The sequence below is a fragment of the Elephas maximus genome, chromosome 21, assembly GCF_024166365.1.
Source record: "Elephas maximus indicus isolate mEleMax1 chromosome 21, mEleMax1 primary haplotype, whole genome shotgun sequence".
Lineage (NCBI taxonomy): Eukaryota > Metazoa > Chordata > Mammalia > Proboscidea > Elephantidae > Elephas > Elephas maximus.
In genome coordinates this window covers 24,770,028-24,793,074 of record NC_064839.1, presented here as the reverse complement: position 1 = coordinate 24,793,074, position 23,047 = coordinate 24,770,028, and the positions used below count along the sequence as shown (strand labels likewise).

Sequence of the window (23,047 nt, the reverse complement as noted above, 5' to 3'; positions counted from 1 at the left end):
CCAACCCTGGTGTCCTAAGTCCTGGGGCTTTGAACACCTGTCCAATGGGCCTCTAAAATGACCGAGTGAACTATAATACCATCATTCATCCTTCTGTCTATCCATCTGTCCACTCATTCGTCTGTTCATCCACCCACCCACCCACCCATGCATCCACCCACCCACCCATGCATCCACGCATCCATCCATGCATCCATGCATGCATCCATCATCCGTCCATCCGTCTGTCCATCCATCCAGATAAATGGAAAAGTAAGCCTCACCCTGACCCCACTGGCGAGGAGCCCCTTCTCCGCTGACCTTCTAGCACGTCCCCCCCGCCCCGCAGACCTGATGTACATCCTGTGGCTGTTCTTCGTGGTGATGGCCTGGAACTGGAACTGCTGGCTGATTCCCGTGCGCTGGGCCTTCCCCTACCAGAGGCCGGACAACATGCACCTCTGGCTGCTGATGGATTACCTGTGTGACCTCATCTACCTCCTGGATATCACCGTGTTCCAGCTGCGCCTGCAGTTTGTCAAAGGCGGGGACATCATTGTGAGTCACAGGCAGGTGGAGGGAGTGACCGGGGGGCAGACCCCGCAGCCACAGCCTTCAGGGGACTGACCCCCCGTGCTGTGACAGCCAACAAATGAATGAACAAGGAAATCTCAGGAACATCTGTGCTTGTTCAACAACACAGGTGCTTATTTTGTGCTCCTTTGCAATGTCCAAATTACAAACCTCAAGTATTGCCCGTTGGCAAAATGGTTCCTGGACCACCCAATGAAACTAAAGATGGGGAAGTGGTACAGAGAATGGCCTTGAGAACAGGTGACCTAGTTCAATTCCTAGCTGCACCACAATTAGCTGTATTGCCTCTCAGCCTCAGTTTCCTTATCTGTAAAATGGGCACAGTAATAATTCCTACCTCATAGCACTGAGGATTGAGATGATGTATGTAGGGTCCTCAGCCAGGTAGCCGCTGGCAATCAGCATTTCCTGGGGGGCCTGCAAAGAACACACTGAGTTCAAGTGTCTGCTTCTTGGACCAGTTTGAGACCCTGTGCTCTGGTCCAGCCCTACTTGCCAGGGAGGAAACTGGGACCCTGACTGTCTGAAGGGGGAGGCACAGGCTGGTCCCCTGTGGGGGTCACTTCCCAAACTTCCACACTGGAGGCGCCAACTCTGCTGTACCCAGGAGGATTGAGGTTTGGTTTCCAGAACAATTTCCAGCAGAAAGGATTCTCTGAGCAACCTCTTTCCTGAACTGATCAGAGCAGTTGCCCATTTCTCAGTAAATAAATTTGCAAAAGTTCACTGCGTAAAGTTGGTTGGTTAAGGCCACTGTGTTCAATGGCCTCATATGCCACCCCAGAATCTAGCTGGGCCTTGGAGAGGTCCCTCCCTGCTTGCGGCTCCACTTCACCACTTGTAAAATGCAAGGGTTTCACGGAACCTATTCTGGTCCAGTCTGGCTCCACATTCATGGGTCTGTTACACCAACATAAAGGCGAGGGGTTTGGGGTTCTGTGGGGATTTCCATCTCTGCCCCCCATAAGGGCAGGAACTCAGCTCTAAGGCCATTTCACAGTCATGATCCCATTTTCTTCCAGACGGACAAAAAGCAGATGAGGGATAACTACCTGAAGTCTCGCCGCTTCAAGGTGTGTGCGAGGACACACGTTTCAGCACCCACAGGGTCTCGGAAGGTGGTGGCTTTGAGGGCCCTGGGAGTTCTGGGGCCAGGGTGACTTGGTTCCTGCCACACAGGGGATGCTGGTCCCATCTCCCACGGGAGTGTCCTCCAAACCCCAGCCCAGGGCCCCAAGTCCCAGGCCATGGTACAGGCTGTTGGGGCCCGTACTGTTGTGTCTGTACACCTCCAGCTCCCCCTACTGGGCACAGAGCCATTGTTCATGGTAATGAAGCCGCCCTCGGGGTTGCAAACGTGGCCTTTGAAGCCAAGCAGGGGCTTGTTGGTGGGGTTCCTTCTGCTTTCCAGTTCTAGGCCCTGCCTGGGGCATTCTGGCCTCATCTTGCCACTGCAGGTAGAGACCCCCTCCCTCACCCTGCCCCACACACCTGGGGTCACCTGTTCACACACTGTGGTGTCACATTGGGATTCCAGATGGACCTGCTCTGCCTTCTCCCCCTGGACTTCCTCTACTTGAAATTCGGTGTGAACCCCCTCTTTCGCTTGCCCCGATGTTTAAAGGTAAGACTTGTTAGCTTGTGGAGAAGTGGTACACACAATGGCCTTCAGTGCAGATGGACCTGGTTCAAATACCAGCTCCAACACAACGAGCTGTATTACCTCTCTGAGCCTCAGTTTCCTTGTCTGCAAAATGGGGATAATAATATTTCCCACGTCACAGCACTGTTGTGATGATTGATGGAGATGATGTATGCACCAGCCCTCACTTCTTGTTGGTTGTCCTCAGCAGCACTGGGGAGGGGGTGGCGCCTGTGAAGGGCCTGAGGGGAGGTGCTTTCGCTGCACACATGCCTCAGTGGGAAGCTCATTACAATTGCTGGTGCTCTGTGGCCCTATATGTTAGGCGTTGTTCCCGGGGCTTCAAAAGTGCTTACTCCTCAATGTATAAGGTAAGTGTTATTATTACCACCCTCTACAACTTTTTTTTTTTTTTGGAACAGAGAAGTTAAGTGACTTTCCCAAGGTCACCCAGGTAGAAAGGAGTCCAGATTTGAATCCAGCAGTCATTCTCCACAGGCTGTGCTTTCAGTAATTATAGAGGCTCTCAAGAAAGTTGCGCCTGACTCATGGCAGCCTCACGTGTTGCAGAGTAGAGCTGCTCCATGGGTTTTTTTTTGGCTGTAGTCTTTACAGAAGCAGGTCACCAGTCCTTTCTTCCGTGGTACTGCTGGGTAGGTGTGAACTGCCAAACTTTACATTAGCAGCCAATTGCAAACTGCTTGTGCCACCCAGCCTCCTCTCAAGAGAGGGGCCTCTGCTTTATAATGGTCTCCATCTAAAGGACAGAGGAGAGCTTGGGTGACTTGCCCAAGGCCGCAGGATCTAAGAAGTGCCCAGGATGAATTTGAAGGTGCAGCCTGACATCTGGTTTGTCATTGATCAGTGCTTGGTGACACACACTGGGCAGAACAGTGTCCCAGAGAGGGTCTGGAGGATACAGCATGGAGAACACAGCTGTCTGACCACGGTGGATAGGTGGTCAGAGCACACAGGGTGCCCCAAGTGGATTTTGTTGACTGACACGTTAAATTCAATTCTGTCTCCTTATATGATGCCTCTTCCCAAAAACAGTAATGAGGGAATTTACAAAAGAGGCAAATGCAATAACCTTAATAACCCAGAGGAACAGGGCAGAGAAAAATAGGAGGAATGTAAGTTCCCAATGAAAAGAGAACACACATTGCTGGAACTGAGCACAGAAGCTGCTTCTGAGCCCCCTGGCTGTGAGAAGAAGGGGGCTGCCAGCCTCTGGGGGCTGCAGAGGTTGCATTTGAGCCAAATGTCTGGGTGAGGAAGGCTGGCCTCCAGGCCAAGCTCTACCCCAAATGTAGAGGTGAGTTCATATCTCAGGTCACTTGGTGGTCCTAGTGAGTGTGTGTAACTCGCGCCTCTAATATCCAGCATGACTCAGGATGCAACTCTTTGAGCCTAAAGTGAGGACCCAAGGTCATGGTCCTTCGCATTCAATTTAAACCCTGAGTAGAAATTAGAATAAACACTTGGACAATAGCATTATTTTCAAATGTCAAAAGATGTATATGTAGAGATCTAGAGGCAGTGTAGCACAATGGAAAGAGCTTGCAGTTTTGAGTCAGATCTGGTTTCGAATCCTGGCTCTCTCTGTCACCCTCTGCGTGCTTTGGGCAAGTTACTGAGCTTCCATGAATGCCCATTTCTTCTCTGTAAAAGGAGAATGATAATACCTACCTCGTATAGAAATAAGTAATAAGAGAAATGTATACGTATAAAGTGCCAGTCATATAGTAGGTGCTCAATAAGGGAGATTACTAGTATTATTATTATAAGTGCAAGGTTGGTGGTTCAAACTCACCTAGCGGCACCAGGGAAGAAAGGCCTGGTGATCTGCTTTTGTAAAGATTATAGTCCAGAAAATCCTATGGAGCAGTTCCACTCTGTAACATATGAGGCTGCCATGAGTCCGAATCAACTGGATGATGGCACTGGGTTTTGTTTAGGCTGGGTTTTATTATTATAAAGTGACTTTGAAAGATACAGGTGAGCCATGTGAGGGAGGCTGTTTCTTTACAAAATTGTCTTCTTTTTAAACACTTAAAACAGGGTCCTTATCCTGGGGGCATGTACGTCTCAAAGTTTCATGATGGGATTCAGAGGGAGTAGGAGCCCCTGAAATGCCATGTGAACTGTGAGCACGTGATTGTATGCACTTTGTAAGGGGAGAGGGCTGTAGTTTTCATCAGATTCAGAAGCGGAGTTTCTGACCTCCACTCCCTAAACGGCTAAGGACCTCTGATCTTGAATGCACACTGTCCATCCCCCTCCTTCAGGGGCTGTGGAAAGGGCTCTCAGTCCCAGCACCCAGGGGAAATGGGTCTGGGAGGTGGGGCAGCATGCCACCCCGCATACAGTGGCCTGCCCTGATGCCTGGCTTTTCCTCCCAGTACATGGCCTTCTTCGAGTTTAACAACCGCCTGGAAGCCATCCTCAGCAAAGCCTACGTTTACAGGTGAGATGCCTCTATACACACACACGCACACGCACACATGTGCACACATGTGTGCATACATGCACACACACACACAGAGGACATGGGGCCTTTGTAGCAAGAACAGAATCAGCCGACCTCTCCTCCATCACTTCCCCTTTGTAGCCCCTGGCCCCCCAGACCTCCTCCCACCGGAAGCTGGGCCTCTTCCTGGCCTAACCTCCTCTTCTCCAAAAGGATGTTTGTGTTTTAGAGAACTAGGAATGTCCCGTTTCCCCCAATTGTGATGAGGACCCACGTAGGTTGACACGTGTGTGTCACCAGCGTTTCCAGTGAGCTGGGCCTCATTTTGGTCTCAGCCCAAGGAACTGAGCCCCTAGCTCAACCATGGGGGGACGGTTGTAAGGGCACAGTGGGCTGTCTTGCAGATGTCCATGGGTGGGACGGAAGACCAGCCAGGTCGCACTTGGAGGACAGGGTTCCTCTCCACATCTCTCCTGGAAGACACAGCCTCCAGCTGTCCCTTCCTTGCTCCTCCCCAAGAATACATCCCCACTGCCCCCCCCTCCCCGGCTTGTCCATTCCTCCAGGACTTGTGCACATGTGTGGCCCTGCTACCCTGTGCCAATTCTGGGCCCAGGTCTTGACAACTTTCCATTCAAGAGTCACCATCCCTAATTGGCATAGTCTCAAAAGAGCATCCAGTTGGCCCACCCAATTGATCCCATTGGCCAGGTATCCATCTTGCCAGGCAGCTAGGCAGGGCTGTGCAGTTCTCACAAGGGCATCTCTGCAGTGGACATGGAGGAGGTGGTGACAGACTCATTCTCTGCAGTCCTGACCCTGGGGTGAGATGTCACCACCACCCTTTCTCTGCTATGTTCACACCTTTTCCTTCTTTGGCAGGGTTATCAGGACGACAGCATACCTGCTCTACAGTTTACACTTGAATTCATGTCTGTATTACTGGGCATCAGCCTACGAGGGCCTCGGCTCCACTCACTGGGTTTACGATGGCGTGGGAAACAGGTGAGCCACAGCCTTCCTGGGGGACCGTGCCTGGCCGACATTCGTGTTCTTTATCACTTATGGTACAAAGGCGTCTCATTGCCGCCATATTGCTGAGGCTGCCTTGTTCCCAAGGAGTCACTGATATGATAAGATTCAAGGGCATGTCTCTGCGTCTCACTAAGCTGATGTTCCCTGAGCACCTGTCATGTGCCAGCCTCTGTGCCAGACAGAGGGGGGTATACATATGAACAAGACCCTCTAGAAAGACCCTTTCAGCATCCCAAGGTCTAGGAGGGTTGGCAAGTACACTGCACATCTGTGGCCACACCTCCACCTCACGTAGATAGCTGAGTGGGAACGAACCACAGAATGCTACTCAACACAGCAACCGCCCAGGCATCACTAACAACTGGGGAGCTGGAAATTAGGGGGAACCTATGTGCCCATCCAGAGAGCTGCCATACTTATGGAACATGCTGAAATAATTATGATGATGACAACGATGACAATAACAACAGTAATAATAGCAGCAAGCATTATAGAGCACTTATATGTACTAGTCCTGTTCTAAGCACTTGGCATAGTAACTTGTTTAGCCTTAATAACAACCACATACAAACCAGTTGCCACCAAGTCAGTTCCGACTCGTGGTGACCCTAGGTGTGCCAGAGCAGAACTGTGTTCCACAGGGTTTTTAATGGCTGATTTTTTGGAAGTAGATCTCTAGGCTTTTCTTTCCAGGCACCGCTGGGTGGAATGGCCAGCCTTTCCGTTAGCAGCTGAGTGTGTTAACCATTTGTACTACCCAGGGACCCCAACAATCACACAAGATAGGTACTGTTATCATCCCCATTTTACAGATGAGGTAAGGGATGTGAAGTGACTTTCCAAGGTCACACAGTTCATAAGTCAGCTGGATTTGAACCCAGGCACTGTTGGGGTGGCTGTAGCATCATAACCATTGTCCCATCAGCCTCAACTGAGAAAAAAAAAAGGTGCCAGCTTGGTCCCCAGTGCTGTAGAGGGGGCGGGGAAGGGATGTGTGCATGGCCAATTCTGCCAGAGTTAGTTAGGCGAGGCTTCGCTGAAGAGTTACGTTTGATCTTGGCCTTGATAGGTGGAGAGACGAGACAGAGACTCCCTGGTGCAGGGAACAGCATGAAGAAAGGTGGGGAGTTGTAAAATAATGGTGGAACCAAGGAACCGGGGCAGCCCCATGTGGCTAGAGGGGATGCCGTGTGTAGAAGTGTCCAGAAAATAGGCAGGGTCAAGTGGCCGAGAGGACTCTCCAAGTTCATTTGAGGACTTTGAACTTTACCCTGTAGAGCAGCGCTGTCCATTGAGATTCTTCAAGAATCCAACGTCGTGGTTAATAGTGAAAATAATCACTTCTGAAACAGCTACCATTTGTTGAGTGCCGACTATGTGCCAGGGGCTTGAGGACCTGAGTGCCTACCTATGCTGGGTCCTTCATTCTGTCCCACATCTCTCCCACTGTGGTTCCGCCCAGGCTGGGGCATGGAGGGCGTGGGGGACACCAGGACCTTAGGGAGGCCCCTAAGAAGTGCCATGCCAGTGGAAGATTCCTGACCAGGAAGGGTTTGAGGAAAAGCCGGAGTTTTGTGGACATCTATCCTGGATCTTCTCCCAACTCCTGGCACAGTGGGAAGAACACCCACCTCTAAGAGAGCAATCTAGGGGTTTGGGACCCAACCACAGTTTGGCTAAGGGCTGCCTTGGGCGCCCTCTGGTGGTTAGGACCAGTATGACTGTGGGCTTGGCGAGGCAGGGGAGGTTCAAAGAGACTCGGGGGCCTGTCCAAGGCAGAGCCCATCGCCACACTCCCCAGAAACCTCTGCATCCCTCTCCCAGCTCTCATTGCATGTTCGCTTGCCTGTCCCCACCAGATGGCGCCCTTCATGAGGACACTGGCGCGTCCATTCTGTTCCCACTGCAAGCACATGGCAGGCGCGAAACGATGAAGATACTGACTCTGACATTTACTCAGGGCCCGTAATGTGCCAGGCACTTGTCTAGCTCTATTGACATCCTCATTTTACAGAGAAGGAAACTGAGGCTTGGAGAGATTGTGTAATTTGTCCAGGCTATGGAGCGGGAACGAGGCAGAGCTGGGTCTGACCCAGGTGGTCTGTCCCCAGGCTCCGTGTTCTAACCACAACGCTGCATAAATAGCTGGTGGATGGAGCCCGGGGGGGATGATTTTGGGGTTATTGTCAGACTGGATGATTTGCCAACTGAGTGATGGTCTTGATTTCAGAGCTGAGTGTGGACCCTGAGCACATCAGAGGGTCAGGGCAGGCTCAGATGGCTCCTGTGCACCGTGGGAGTGGGCAGGAAGGCACAGGAAAGCTGGCCAGGACTGGTCAGTCCTGTGTCTTCATCCTCTTTTGATCCCTGGAAGGATCAAAAAAGTATATGAGGGACTCTGGCTGCTTTGTAATACTTAGACAAGCTTGGGGTATTTCCTATGCCTTTTGCCACCCAGTGGGATCCCAATACTCATACCCCATACCTAGTGGTTCACTTGCTTATATTGGGGGGTTACTGATGGTGGGGCGATAGCTCAGAGAAGCAGACAATGCCTTAGGTTCTATTCCAGCTCTGGAGCTCACCACCTGGTGACCATGGGTGCTCCTTTTCCTTTGGGACCTCAGTTTCACTATCTGGAAAACAGGTGGGCAAGAGGGAAGATAAGAAAAGGTGATCCCCCAAGATATCTTCCAGCCTTGATGTTGGGTATCTCCCGGGTTTCCTTGCTTTCCACGAGCCAACATGATGGTGGATGTAGGAGACTGTAGAAACTGCAGGAATATTGCCTCTTTGAGGGAGGAAGTTGGAAGACCCCTACCCTACTGATGACAACTCTTCTGAGCAATCCCTTGGGGCTTCACTTTTCATATCTGTCAATAGGGATGACAACATGTCCCTACAGGGTTGGGACAGAGCCACAATCAAACCAGACAGCATTTGCAAACATACTCTGCAAACTGTGAAGTCTCGTGCACATGTGGGGTTTGGCTTCTGGCCTTTATGAGCTGTCAAGGGTTTTCTCTTTTGCACACATGCACCTATTGGAGGTGTTCAGCCAGGCCATTCAAGGTTGGCAGGGTGGGGCCTGTGATGACCACAGTCCCCTCTCTCTCCTCTCTCCAGTTACATTCGCTGTTACTATTGGGCTGTAAAGACCCTCATCACCATCGGAGGACTGCCCGACCCCCAGACACTCTTCGAAATTGTCTTCCAGCTGCTGAACTACTTCACGGGTGTCTTTGCTTTCTCCGTGATGATCGGACAGGTAGCTGGGTCACCAGGCTGGCTTCCTGCCTGCCTGCAAGGCCCCACTCCAAAGCCCCTCTCCCGCTACTGCCCGGGATGTCACCATTGTGCCCATTCCCTTCGGACTAAGCCTGAGAGTCAGATGCCTGGAGCTCCGGGACCTGCTGGTGAAGGAGGGTAGGGACCTGCTGTAGGTCCCCTGTCAAGACTCTGAGGCCTCTTCCCTTTGAGACTTCAGTCCCTTCGTGATGTCAGGGAGGCCTGAGGATTTGGGTGTTTCCTTTGAGGGACCCCCCTGGTGGTTTCTAATGTGCTGGGGGAGCACCCTGCGTTTTAGTCTGTGCATGAGGCGACAACCAGGTGTTCTCAGAATTACCTTTGGAGAGTCCTGCCCTGAGGGACATTCACCTGGTTCACATGTCCTCCAGCGTGGGCCCAGACAAGGGGCCACTGGTATCATGGGCCATGTTGTACCAGAACCTGCCCAGCCCAGTCCAGTGTTCCCTTCTTGCATGGTCCAAGGGAACCGAGGGCACCAGGGGAACCAGCAGCCTTGTTCCTCCCCAACCCGCATCCACATGGGAGCCAGAACATCCCCCAGCAGTAAAACCTTCTCTGTGTGTGGACATGCGAGCATATGTACCCCTGGCCTGTGTAAAGTAAATACATGTATGGCTCACGTCCACAGAGCCATTTAATAGCCCTGCACTCTCACCCGGAAGCTTCCTTGACACCTCCAACCATTTCCCCAGATGAGAGACGTGGTGGGGGCTGCCACCGCGGGACAGACCTACTACCGCAGCTGCATGGACAGCACCGTCAAGTACATGAACTTCTACAAGATCCCCAGGTCCGTGCAGAACCGTGTCAAGACCTGGTACGAGTACACCTGGCACTCCCAAGGCATGCTGGGTAAGACTGGCCTCCTTCCAGCTGCCACATGAACCAATTACACCACCCAGGGACTCCCAGATATATGGTAGCACTTACTGATGTTATTCTAATAGAGTGAGTGGGAAAGACAGAACATTCCCAGTTGCAGTAAAGGGTGTAGTAAGTGCTACAGTGCAAGGGTACTAACATAGCTGCTGGGTGGGGGATGTCAAGGGAAGGCTTCCTGGAGGAGGTGACATTTGTGCTGAGCCTCGAAAATGAGTAGGAGTTAGGAAAGTGCACGAGGGCACTCGTCGCAGCGGGAACGGCATGGGCACTTACTCTGACCCAGAGCAGCTCCATGTGGCAGGACAATGTGTGCCCAATGTGCACCCAGTCTGGGTGTGTGCTGGGGAGGGGCTCTGGCCTAGCCTCTGAAAAGCCCAGGGTCTTGCTCACAGACGAGTCAGAGCTGATGGTACAGCTTCCAGACAAGATGCGGCTAGACCTCGCCATTGATGTGAACTACGACATTGTCAGCAAAGTGGCCCTCTTCCAGGTATGGCTCACCCAACATCCCATCCCCTCAGGGCTCTGGGAGGCCCCAGCCATACCTGCCTTTACACGGGGCTCCTTCTCCTCTCCGGGACAGGGCTGTGACCGGCAGATGATCTTTGACATGCTGAAGAGGCTTCGCTCTGTTGTTTATCTGCCCAATGACTACGTGTGTAAGAAGGTGAGTGGCAGGAGGCAACTGTGGATGTGGTCGGGATTTACAACTCCGCTACGTACCTCTCAAGGAGCTGGGCTGGAGAGTGTGCCTGCGAAGGGGCCAGGAGACAGCGGAATTGCTGGGAGGGAGGAGCGGCTGCAGCTCCACATACTGGTGACCTGACCGAGAGCTCCCGGTGTGGGTGGGATCAGGTGGCTCCGGGCAGTGACCACAGATGTGCCTCACACTTTGCCAAGCATTTCCGCAGCTCCTTCAGACATGGGACCATGGAGGTCCAAGGTGAGGATGCCCGCTTTACAGAAAAGGAAAGCAAGGAGTCTGAAGAGGCGTAGGGCCTTGACTGTGTAAATGGAACTCCTTCTAGGTCTCAGTCTTCCCATCAGGAAAATGGGGTGTGACAAGATCAGAGGTTGCAAACTAATGGCCCTTGTGTACAATCCAGCTCACAGGTATCTTGTGAGTTTTTTTTTTTTTTCTTTTTTCAAGTTGAACTAATTCCCAACCTTTAAAAATGGGGAAGTTTCACATAAAAATCCAGATTTCTATCTTTGCTTGAAAACTTAGAAAATCTGCTGATGCTGGGTCCTGCTTTCTCAAATAGTGAGAGTCAGCTGGGGTGGAGGGGGGGCTGCCCCTGCAGGAGGGCATCATGCTCTCTCCTGCTGCCACAGGCCCCACCACTCCCTACCGCACCACACCAGGCTCCCTTCACCCTTTATGTCACCCACCTGACCCCAGGAAACATTTGGGCTTGAATCCCAGGACTAGATAGTGTTTAGGACCCTTTCCGCTCCCACTCTTTGAGATTCACAGAGAGATGAAGGTCACTTGGTGAGTGAGTGGCTGGGGGTACAAGAATCCAGATTGCAGACTTCTTGTGCAGAGCTGTTAACAAGGCTGGATGCGTGTGTAGGGGTGAAAGTGTTGCCCAAGCAACCCCTATAAGACTCAGGAACCCCGCTAACCTCAAGAAGACCCCTGTGTCCAGGTTGTGTGCTGTGTAGCAGTGAAGTTTCTGGAAGCAGAGAGCCAGGGAAAGAAGGGAGGGGGATGCTGCAGATGGCTGAGAATTTAAACCTGCAGCCTTAGAGGCCAAGAGGGGTTTGGCAGCAAGACAGTGATTTGTCTGACGTTGGAGTCATTTCCTAGCTGTGCAGCCTTGGGCAAGTAGCTTGCCCTCTCTGAGTCTGTCTTCTCTTGGGTAAAGTGGGGATATTGATAGTATCTCCCTTGTGGGGTGACTGTGAGGCTTGAATAAGATGTGCATACAGAGTTTGGCACTGTGCCTGGAACAGAGTAGGCGCAAATGTGTTGCTATTATCTTTGCAGGTTATGTGGGATTTGCTTTAGATGAGAAAAGATTAATCAGGTTGCTGGGGTCCTCTGCACTGAAAGTGGAATTGAGTCGTTGATGTGTACTGTGAACCGCGTCCTCTGCTGGCCAGTTTTGCTCTGCGCTGATCTCACTGAGAACACCGGAGCCACTCCGGGGCCGCTGAGTGAGGCGAGGGTGGGCTCCTTACATCCCTCACAATTGGGCCCTGTTTCTCAAATTGGACACAGAAACAGGGAAATGAAACTTTCTTCCTCTTTGTTATGAGGACCACTCACGTGTGAGATGCACAGGAAACATTTGTTGAATGAATTGAAAGTATAACCTAGTTGCCTGTCCTTGGCCTTCCCCCTTTAAATGTGCCAAGTGCGATAACAGGCAGGGGGTCAGGGCAGAGGTCCATTAGGGTGTGAGCACTGGAAGGTCCGTGGCAGGCTGGGCATGTCTGACTGCACTCCAAAGCAAGCTATGTGCTCCTTCCTTCTTTCATTCATGTGGTTTAACTTAGCATTGAGAGAGGAGCCCCGGTAGGACAACACTTAAGTGCCCAGCTGCTAACTGAAAGGTTGGCAGTTCGAACCCACTCAGTAGCTCTTTCCGTAAGGATTACAGCCAAGAAAACCTTATGGGGCAGATCTACTTTTACATGGGGTCACTGAGTCAGAATCGACTTGACAGCACCTAACAAAGACCGGGTTGAGAGTATGAGCGCTAGAACCAGATTTTCTGCCTGGGTCAGCCTCAGCCTAACTTTGAGACCTTGGGCAAAACATTCCTCCCCCTGAGGGTTGTTGAGGATTAAGTAAATCCAACCACACGAAGCACTTAGAGCTGTGCCTGACCCGGAAGAATGCCACTGAAGTGCTGGATGACATTATCGTTGTTGCTAGTTGTTATCACCATTCTTATCTCAGTTAGCAAAGGCTTCCTAAGCTCCTGATACATGTTAGGCATAAATAAGAGTTTGTTGTGTGGACTACTGTTAGATTTTCCATGTTCCGGGCCCTCCATCCTTGTGTATGCTTGGGAATTGGCAGGATACCATTATACCTGCACCTCCGAGCTCCCCTAGCACCCTAGAATTTTCCTTCCACGACAGCACTCACTCCCCATCATAAAGCTGTCAGTTAGGCAGGGCAGGGCATGGTCAGTCTCCCCAGTCCACATACGAGGAGACTGAGGCCACGAGGGGAAGTGGCTGGTTCCACACCACACGTCCGGTGGGTGGCAGGGCCAGGACCAGAGCCGGGCTCCTCCTCGCTGTGGGCTCAGCCCTTGCTGCTTCTCTACATGGGGGACTGGCCCCCTCTCTGTTCCAGGGGGAGATTGGCCGTGAGATGTACATCATCCAGGCGGGTCAGGTGCAGGTCTTGGGTGGCCCGGATGGGAAGTCCGTGCTGGTGGTGCTGAAGGCTGGATCCGTGTTTGGAGAAATAAGGTCAGAGAGGAGGGGTGACGTGAGGGGAGCTGGGCAAAGCCTGGGGAGGAGCAGGGAAATGTGGGGGGCGCAGACCACACCTGGTGACACTGTCAGAGGGGGGTGGCACCAAAATGACTGTCTGTAAAATTTTTGTGCACTGTTTCACCAGAAATTTTTTATTTTTTATAAAAATATCCCTGCAGTTAGTTATAACAAAAATATTTCTCGTAAGCCCAGCTTACATGTACCAATCTACCTACAAGGCTAAAACTCTATGCTAATTTGCTTTTTTGAACCTTCTAACGCCCTTGGGTCAGAGCTGTCATTATACCCGTTACAAAGAAAAAAAAATTATTACAAAGACACTTCGTCAAATCACGTGATTTCGTCTGCCTGCCCTACAAGCACGTGCTGTTGTTTTCATTGCTGCCGCTGTGTCTATAGTCGTAGATTTTGTCAAATTTCCTGGAGCTTTAGCTACGTTATTGTGTTAATTAGTATTTGTGAAGCGATATCAATAACTTTTTTGACAATGAAGTAGTAATTAAAGGAAAAGAAGAGTGATAAGCGGGAATCACGATTTATGAGTCACGTTAGTACAAAAAAACATTACTAAGGATTCTTTACGGTCTGGTCTGGGAGGAGGTCCATGGTGGGGTGACACCATGAGTTACCACACTGGGCGACACCAGCCCTAGTGATGCCATTGGGGAGGAGAATGGGGGACATGGCCATGTCCTTGAGAGCTGCTTTGGTGGGGCTGAATGCCCCGCTATGAATGCAACCCAGCGTCTGTGGACATATGCAGGGTGGGCCCAGGCTCTCAGATGCGTAGGCTGCCATTGTGCTCCACACAGGGGGGAAGATGAAGGTTTTAATACCATCAAAACCAACGCCTCTGGATGGTCTCACCTCCTTCTCTTCTCTGCCTCAGCTTGCTGGCTGTTGGGGGCGGGAATCGGCGCACGGCCAACGTGGTGGCCCACGGGTTTACCAACCTCTTCATCCTGGATAAGAAGGACTTGAATGAAATTTTGGTGCATTATCCCGAGTCTCAGAAGTTACTCCGGAAGAAGGCCAGGTACATAAAAATAGTTTTGGTTTTTCATTAAAAAGTCCATATATTCCTCAGTGTGCATTTCCTAAGAACAAGGACTTTCTCTTATATAACCAGAGTGCTTTTATCAAAATGAGGATATTAATACTGAGACAATACTATTATCTCATCCATAGTCCATATTCAAATTTCACTAGTTGTCTCAATAATGTCTTTTATAGCTTTTCTTTTGCTCTTTTCCATTCCTGGATCAAATCTAGGATCACCCATGGCATAAAGGTGCTGGGTATCTTTAATGTCCCTTAATCTGGGTAGTTCCTCGGCCTTTTTCTATCTTTAGTGACCTTGGCTTCTTTGAAGAGTAACCCAGTTGCTGTCAAGTCAGCTCTGACTCATGGCGCCCCCATGTGTGTCAGAGTAGAACTGTGCTCCATTGGGTTTTCAATGGCTGATTTTTTGGAAGCAGATCACCAGGCCGTTCTTCCGAGGTGCCTCTGGGTGGACTAGAACTGCTAACCTTTTGATTAGCAGCCAAGCATGTAAAGTATTTGCACCACCAAGGACTCCACAGAAGCTTTTAAAAGGCCAGTCATTTGAGCTTTTCCCACAAAATCCACCCACTTCTCCCAGCCATGTCAGCTTTGAGTGCCAGTCCCTAGTCTTCTAAGGGACAGGGAAGTATATGTCCGAGAACTGTCATCAGACTCCCTGACACTCTCTCTCTCATCCCTGCGAGGGGAGCAAGGCTCAGGAAAGCCACGCTGGTAGCTATCATCCCATCCCTCTGGCTCAGTTAGGGTGAGGGTCTGGCAAATGAACTGGGGCCCCTCAGAAGCCCCCCAAGAGCAGTGCAGGAGCCTCTGCTCCTGGGCAGTGCCTGTGGTAAGCCTGCGAGGCAGCGAGAGAATGAGGAGGCTGATGAGCCCTGCAACATGGAGGCGCTGGAAGCCCTGGGCTGTCGGATGTGGCGTAATCCCTCTGAGTGGCTGGCTCTCTAGACAGAGGAGCTTGAGGAGAGAGGTGAGTATCACATTCACTATCTCTGAGAACCATAGGGCCCAGGATGTCTGTGTTGGCGAGAGCCACTGGTGGGATTCTGTCCAAGCTCCCCATTCTACAGAGGGGTTACCTGAGGCCCCAAATCAATGAGATGCTCACATTTCTGACTTGCCACTCCAAGAGATGGGGTTGAAACTGGTAAAAATGCCAGCCTCTCCTGGGGTGAATTAAAAAAAAAGCCAGACCCATGGCCATTGAGTCGATTCCAACTCATGGCAACCCATGTGTTATAGAGGAGAACTTCTCCGTAGGTTTTTCTTGGCTGTAATCTTTGTGGAAACAGATTTCCAGGCCTTTCTTTCACGTGGGTTCGAACCAACAACCTTTAGGTTAGTAGTCAATCGAAAACCGTTTACGCCACCTGGGGCGAAAGCTCAATCCTAATTACAGGGCCAGGTGTCATCTGAAAATGAAGATGGATTTCCTTAATCTGGAAATGTCACGGGAGCCGGCTCAGTGTTTCAAAACAGAGCCGGCCATTATCGGTCAGTGAAGGTCCTCTAGGCTGTGCTTTTTTGTCATTTCAGTACCATGCTGAGCCTTCCCCAGGTCTGTCATGCTGTGAATTATGGACTCAAATAACACAGGTGACGGTGCCAGGCCTGCGAGAGGCCTCTGATGAATTATCATGTTTGTGTTCCCCTGCGGGAGCCCCAGCTAGAGAATGCATGTCTTGGGCAATTAATATCAATATGCACAACTTAAACCCATTGCCTCTGATTAGATAAGCAGCCAGTAATAGCCTCCTTTTTAAACAAACAAGTTCCGCTGGAGCCCTGATGAATGGATTTGCCACTTAGCAGTCTAGGCCCGCCAGATTGCCTTCGAAACACATTTGTTCTTGAGCCAAGCCACTCAACACATGAAAAAATTTCATGAAAAATTCCTTGTCAAAGCTGGGGCTCTGTTTGATGGAAAATTCTATCCTCATTTAGAGATACAGGGTGGCACGTGCATTTAGAAGATCTGGGTTGTAATTCTGCCTCTGCCACTTCCTAGCAACACTGGGCATGTCACTCTACCCACTCTGAGTCTCAGTTTCCCCTACTGTCATAGGCATAATAATCACAGCTCTCTTCTTCTCAAGGAGTGTTGTCAGCTTCCAGGAAGACAATGACCCTGGTGTTGTCATCGGTAAGATCTGGGATATGGGGCCAGAGGCATGGATTTGAATTCCACCTCTGCCACTTCCTAGCTGTGTGGCCTTGGGCAACTTATTCACCCCCCTCTGGACCTCCATATCCTCATTTGGAAATGAAAGCGAATAATAAGACCTACCTGTGAGGGTTGTACCCATTGCCACTGAGTTGATTCTGACTCATGGCAACCCCACCTGTGTCAGAGTAAAACTGTGCTCCACAGGGTTTTCAATGGCTGATCTTTTAGGAATAGATTGACAGGCCTCTCTTCTGAGGCACTTCTGGGTGTACTTGAATCTCCAGCCTTTTGGTTAGCTGCTGAGCACGTTAGCCATTTGAACCACCCAGGGACTCCAGGGGGTTATAGTGAGACTGAAATGAGAAAGTGTGTGTTAGTTATCTACTGCTACGTGACAATATTAGCACGAACTTAACAGCTTAAAACAGCACACATTTCTTATCTCAGAGTTTGTGTGGGTCAGGAATCTGGAGCTGGGTCCTCTGCAAGCCTGGAATCAAGCTGTCACCCAGAGCTGGGTCTCCTGTCAAGTCTCAGCTTGGGAAGGACCTGCTTCCAAGCCCACACGGTTGTTGGCAGCACTGTTTCTTACAGCTGAAGAGCTGGTAGCCTTGGTTTCTCACTGTGACAGAGGCCACCCTCACTTCCTAGGTAGTTGCTGGCCAGTGGCTGCCCTCAATCTCCTCCCACATTGGCTTCATCCAAGCCACGAGGGGAGAGAGTCTTCTTGCAAGACAAGGTCACAATCCTAGGTATTGTAATCCCAGAAGTGAGATCTCTTCAGTCTTGCTTTACTCTATTGGTTAAAAGCAAGTTACAGGTCCTGCCCACCCTCAAAGGGAGAGGGGTCACACAGGGAGGTGTACACCAGGTGGTGGGAATCATGGGGCCACTTTAGGGTTTTTCTACCTCAGAGTGCCTGTGAAGTACCGAGCACAGGGCCTGACACATATAGACACTCAATAAGTGCTGGTGATGTTGATTGAGGGTGATGATGGTGAAGCCATGACGAAGCAGAAGAAGGAGAAGCAAACAGCTTCGGATCCTTTAGGGTTTTTCATTTGGGTATGCTATTTCTGGAGTCCCTCGGTGGTACAAATGCTTAATGTGCTCAGCTGCTAACCAAAAGGTTGGAGGTTTGAGTCCACCCAGAGGTGCCTCAGAGGAAAGCCCCGGTAACCCGTTCCAAAAAATCAGCCATTGAAAACATTTTGGAGCACAGTCCTCCTCTGGCACACATGGGGTCGCCACGCGTTGGAGCTGACTCAGTAGCACCTGGTATGCTATTTCTGATCCTATATGTTAACGTGTCCCCCAACATTTCTTAACTGTGTGAGCTCAGACAAGTTACTCAACCCCTCGGAGCCTCAGTTTCCTCTCTATAAGGCGCAGACAATAAGATGCATGTCATCATGATTGTTCTGCTCATTCAGTGGGATGTTACGTGTTAAGTACTCAGCACTGTGCTTGGTACAGAAAAAGCACTCAGAAATCATTAGCCACAAACCACCTCCATCACACAATTCTAACTTAAAGGATTCTATACAAATGAGGCTTTCTTCTCTCCCAGAGAGAGCTTGTGATATAAGCGAGCGCTGCTTTCTTGCAGGCGCATGTTGAGAAACAACAACAAGCCCAAGGAGCAGAAGAGCGTGCTCATCCTTCCTCTCCGGGCGGGCACCCCCAAGCTCTTCAACGCTGCCCTAGCTGCAGCAGGAAAGCTGGGCGCCAAGGGGGCAAAAGGCGGCAAGCTCGCCCACCTCAGGGCTCGGCTCAAAGAACTGGCTGCGCTAGAGGCCGCTGCAAGACAGCAGCAGTTGCTGGAACAGGTAATGCTGTCAGGAACCTGGCCATCCTGTGTATTTCTGCTACGTGCCAGGGAGAAAGCAAGGGGACACCTTCAGAGAGGAGACCATACATTTAGTTTTAGGGTTATATTTTTTTTACTCTTGTTTGTATCAGCCAGGATTCATTTGGTTGCAAGTGACAGAAATGCAAGTGACAGAGTGCAAGCTCAGCTTGGCTTAAGAAAACAGGGAATTTATTGGGTCAAGTAAGACTGGACTCAGGGACCCAAAGGATGCCAAGAGGACTTGTTTTCTCATTCTCTCATCTCTGCTCTCCTTGGTGATGCTCCATTCCCAGGCACGCCCCCAGGAGCTCTAGGGTTACATCTTCCTAGTTTAGCAACTCCAGCAGAAAGTACTTTCCCATTGATTCTAGCTAAAGTCCCAGGGCTCACTCTCATTGGATAGAATTGGGTCACATGCCAATTCCTGTACTGATCACTGTGGCTAGGGAGATGCAGTGCTCTGGAGAGGTCTGGGCAACATGCTCATCCCCAGACAGAGCGGGGGAGGGACGGCTCATCAAAGGGAAGTCTTCGTGCTGCTGCAGCGGTAGGAGGAGTAGGTGTGAGCAGGACACATCCCTCCCCAGATGACGGTGACATTCCATATTTATTACTGTGTTGTTGACAATTTAAACGATTTGAAAGGCAAAACCCCACAGACAGGCACGGTGCCAACTGCTCCCAGCCCAATAAATCTAAAGGGAATTTGAAGATTAGTTCTGGGATTTTTTTTTCTATGACTAAAGCCAAGAATGCCAATTAGAATGATGGCATTAAGTATAGCTGTTCATGACTGTCCTTCAGGGAGGCTGCTGGGAAAGGGGAGATCTGGGATTGGGCAGGATGAACTCAGTCTCAATACAGGCTGGTGTCAGAGCCCAGGGCATCTATCCAGGGGGCATTTGACAGCAGAAGTCTGGTGAGTGACATCAAAGCCACCAGGGGTTCCCGGACATTCTCCAGACACAGCCACTGATGGCCCCCCTGAGGAAAGACATGACTGCCTGGTTCACAATGTGTTAAGGGCAGGGTCAAGCCAGTAACATGAAGTCTTTAGTGCTGGCTGCTGAGAGGGGCTGGGAAAGTCAGAGAGTGGATATGACTCTGGAGTGGACTCCAAGATGTTCTCTGTATAGCGAAAGGCTATATCTGACACGGGGCTTGTGGCTCCTGGATGGTAGCTTTTTTCACTGAGGCAGCTTGAGGTGTGAATTGAATTTGCATGAGAGTTGCGATAAAAGGTGATGTAATTCACAACACTGGAATAGAGTGGCAGAGTGCAAGAAGCTCTTAAATACGAGTCCTAAGATCTATGCGCAAATTCCAGCTCTGTTACTCGCCAGCTCCATGACCCCAGGGAAGCTCGTCGTGCTTTCTGAGACCCAGATTGCTATATGGATACCTCATGGGTTTGGAACGATCAAGTAGGAGACCTTCTGTAAAAGCATTTTGAACATGGCGGAGCATTTCCCATGATTCTCTAGTTCCATGCATAGCCTGATGCTTCAGGGGTACCACGTGGCATCCTCCCCTGGAAGTGGGTGGTCAGAGTTTAGAGTGGACAAGGAAGGTGGAGCAGATGCTTCAACAGATGCCAAAATGCCAAGACAGAGAGAGCAACAGGTTCCCAGAACTTCGTTGGGTTCTAGCAATTTCTTTGCTCCCCCCTCTCTGCTTCCTTTCTTCAACATCCCATGACTTGAGACAATTTCAACAAGTCTCTATTCCTCACAAGCACTCTGGCTACTCTGTTTAAATTCACTCCCATCACCTCAAGTGGGGCCTGGGCGGCTGAGGACCACATAGACTTCCTCCTCTAGGGGCCAGTTCCCTCTCTGGGTTCCTTCTGTGTAGAGATGGAGCCAGACAGAGTAAGGGGGTTCGTGAGTGTCCTCAGAGGCTTGGTTTTTACCCCATTCCCTCCTGATACACAGACCATGGCCAGTCTATGGAGGCACCACAGACTGGCCACCCATCAAGTGCCCAGACCCGTGGCTCATCTCAGCCTAATGCCAGTGGTGCCCAGCCCCATATCTCAACTTTTGAGACCTCCCAGAAAGGTGGCCATGCCACCAGCTGTTCCTCCCCTCATCAGTTTACCTTGTTTGCTTAGATTTTTTCTCACTCCCTCCAAGAGCGTCCTTCCCTGGCAGGGCAGGCCAGTTCAGCCTGGGTTCCACTTGGTGGCCCGATGCATTCATGGTCACAGCCTGGGCATTCGGTGGCCTCTCCCTCAATAGGTCACCCTGGCTTCCAGCCCCCACAACTCAACAAAAATCTAAAATATTGCCAAGACCTTCCACTAAATCCAATGGGGGCTTTGAATTCCTCAGCGTTACCATAACATGTTTTATTCTACTAAATAACCCTGATGAGGCTCCTCCCCAAGCTCCTAGATGCCACCCGCCCCGCGCGCGCTCCTCCGTCTCCCCCTTGGGGGCTGAGGAGGCGGGGACAAGATGGGGCCACCCAGTCTGCAGACCCCTCGAACGTTCCGCCGGTGCCTCACCAGTCTCCCTTTGCCGATTCCAGGGCAAGAGCGCTAAGGACGCCGCCGGAGAGGCGGGCTTGGCAGGCGCAGAGCCCCCCGCGGCCCTGGCGGAGGCCGCCCCGGACCAGCCCGCGCCCCCCGCGCCCCCGCCGCTGGATCCCCCGGCCCCAAGCCCTCCGCCACCCGCCTCCCCAGGGAAGCCCGACGGAGGCGCGGAGGGGGCGGCCGAGCCCGAGGAGCCCGCGGTGCGGATCCGCATAAGCCCCGGCCCGGAGCCCGGCGAGCAGCTCCTGTCGGTGGAGATCCCCGAGCAGAAGGAGGAGGAGTGAGGCGGCCCCGGGCGCCCCTCGCCCCAGGCCCCGCGCGCCGCCCGGCAGCCTGCACCCGGCACTGCCCGCTGGACGAGTCCCCAGGAGAAGCTTGCCCGCCAGTAGTGGCCTCGCTCCCAGCTGACCACCCTGCCCACAGCGCTGCCCTGACACCCGCTTCCCAGGCGGTTGGCCTTGAAATCAACTTACTGTCTTTAAGAACAAACTTAACTTTCTATTTTTAAAGATCTTAGAGGCAAGGGATAGACTGAGGTCCCAAGAAACTTTTTTGGAGACGTAAAGGGCTATTGAATGTCTGGTTTTTCCCCTGAGGGATTTCCTGCCCCCCGCCTTTTTTTTAGGGACAGAAACCATTTCAGCGGAAAGGACGGCTGTCGTGCTGTTCATTTGGCTTAGTGGAAATTATGGCAATTCTGACCTGACCCTTGCATGCTGTTTTTCTTTGCTGAGCAGTCACATTAATTAGGATGGGTATCGATGTTAGGTGCCCTCGAATCCAGTCGGACTCATAGCGACCCCAGTGACAGAGTAGAACTGCCCCATCGGGTTTTCTTGGCTGTAATCTTTATGGAAGCAGATAGCAGATTGCCAGGTCTTTCTCCCGCGGGCAGCTGGGTGGGTTCATCCTTTCCGTTAGCAGCTGAACACTTAACCATTGTGTCACAGCGCTCCTTGTTAGGATGCTTAGTATTTGTTGATCTTTCCCAGACCACTATTCCACTCTACAGCTGATGCCGTTGACTCAGACCAGATACCACAGCAAGGAGCAGCCAGGAAGGCTCAGCTTCCCCAGCCACCTGGAGGAGCCACATTTCCGGTCAGCAGCGTTCCATTTGTTACCACAGAGATGATGGTAACAACCTCCATTAATCCTGGAAGATGAAACCTCACAGCTGATGACACCACTTAAGCTCCCCCAAGTTTCTCCAGATCACACCTCATGTTGTTTTTATGATTCAAGAAGTGGAAGAAGGGTCATTCAGTCAATGAATATTTAGTGAGAGGGTTTTATTTGCATACCAGTTGACTCTTAGCGGAGCCAGTGATTAAAAATACAGTCTCATATTGGGCCATTTCTTTCCACCAGCAACACAAAATTCCTGGAATCCCAGCCAGTACTGCCCATTTTCCTAAAACGACTGTCCTTTGTCAAGAGCGTTGGGAGCTGCTGAATGTGTGTGTTTGTTCATCAAACTAAAAGCAGAACATTACTTTCCACTGTGAAAAATGAGATAGTATGGCAGCTCCAAGGGTGGTCTGTTGTTGTTGGATGCAGGTGAGTCAATTTTTGACTCATAGCGACCCCATGTGGCAGACTAGAACTGCCCCCATAGGGTTTCCTAGGCTGTAATCTTTACAGGAGCAGATCACTAGGTCTTTTTCCCTGGGAGTCAATGGATAGGTTGGAACTGCCAAACTTTTGGTTAGCAGTCAAGCGGTTAACCCATTGCGCTACCAGGGCTCCTTCAGGCTGGTCTAAGCATTCCTAAATCCCCGGGTGAAGAAATTTATCTAGTTCATGACATATCACGTGATTGGGATAATCATCATATTGAATATAATGATGATCAACATTACTGTTTTCTCCTTTGAATAATATTTTCTTAATTTATTTTAATAGGTAATAAGATATTTATATAGGTCAAAATTCAAAAGGTACAAAAGGGGGCCTAGTAAAAATTCTCTCTCCTACCCCTAGTCCCAACCTCCCTGGAGGCAACCACTGTATCAGTTTTTTTCTTATCCTCTCAAAAATGTTTTATGCTTACACAA

General features: G+C 50.9%; 1 protein-coding gene across 1 annotated transcript in view; it reads left to right on the top strand.

The window, feature by feature from the left end:
* CNGB1 (cyclic nucleotide gated channel subunit beta 1) overlaps positions 1–21,274 on the top strand; it is a 61,148-nt gene extending 39,874 nt beyond the window's left edge. The window contains exons 20-32 of the mRNA XM_049864747.1: positions 329–537; positions 1,596–1,646; positions 2,111–2,197; positions 4,618–4,682; positions 5,568–5,690; positions 8,847–8,988; positions 9,722–9,881; positions 10,304–10,401; positions 10,495–10,578; positions 13,228–13,346; positions 14,263–14,409; positions 18,212–18,431; positions 20,987–21,274. Coding sequence (XP_049720704.1) covers positions 329–537; positions 1,596–1,646; positions 2,111–2,197; positions 4,618–4,682; positions 5,568–5,690; positions 8,847–8,988; positions 9,722–9,881; positions 10,304–10,401; positions 10,495–10,578; positions 13,228–13,346; positions 14,263–14,409; positions 18,212–18,431; positions 20,987–21,274 — 1,793 coding nt within the window. The remainder of the gene's footprint in view (positions 1–328; positions 538–1,595; positions 1,647–2,110; positions 2,198–4,617; positions 4,683–5,567; positions 5,691–8,846; positions 8,989–9,721; positions 9,882–10,303; positions 10,402–10,494; positions 10,579–13,227; positions 13,347–14,262; positions 14,410–18,211; positions 18,432–20,986) is intronic.
* The last annotated feature ends 1,773 nt before the right edge of the window (positions 21,275–23,047 follow it).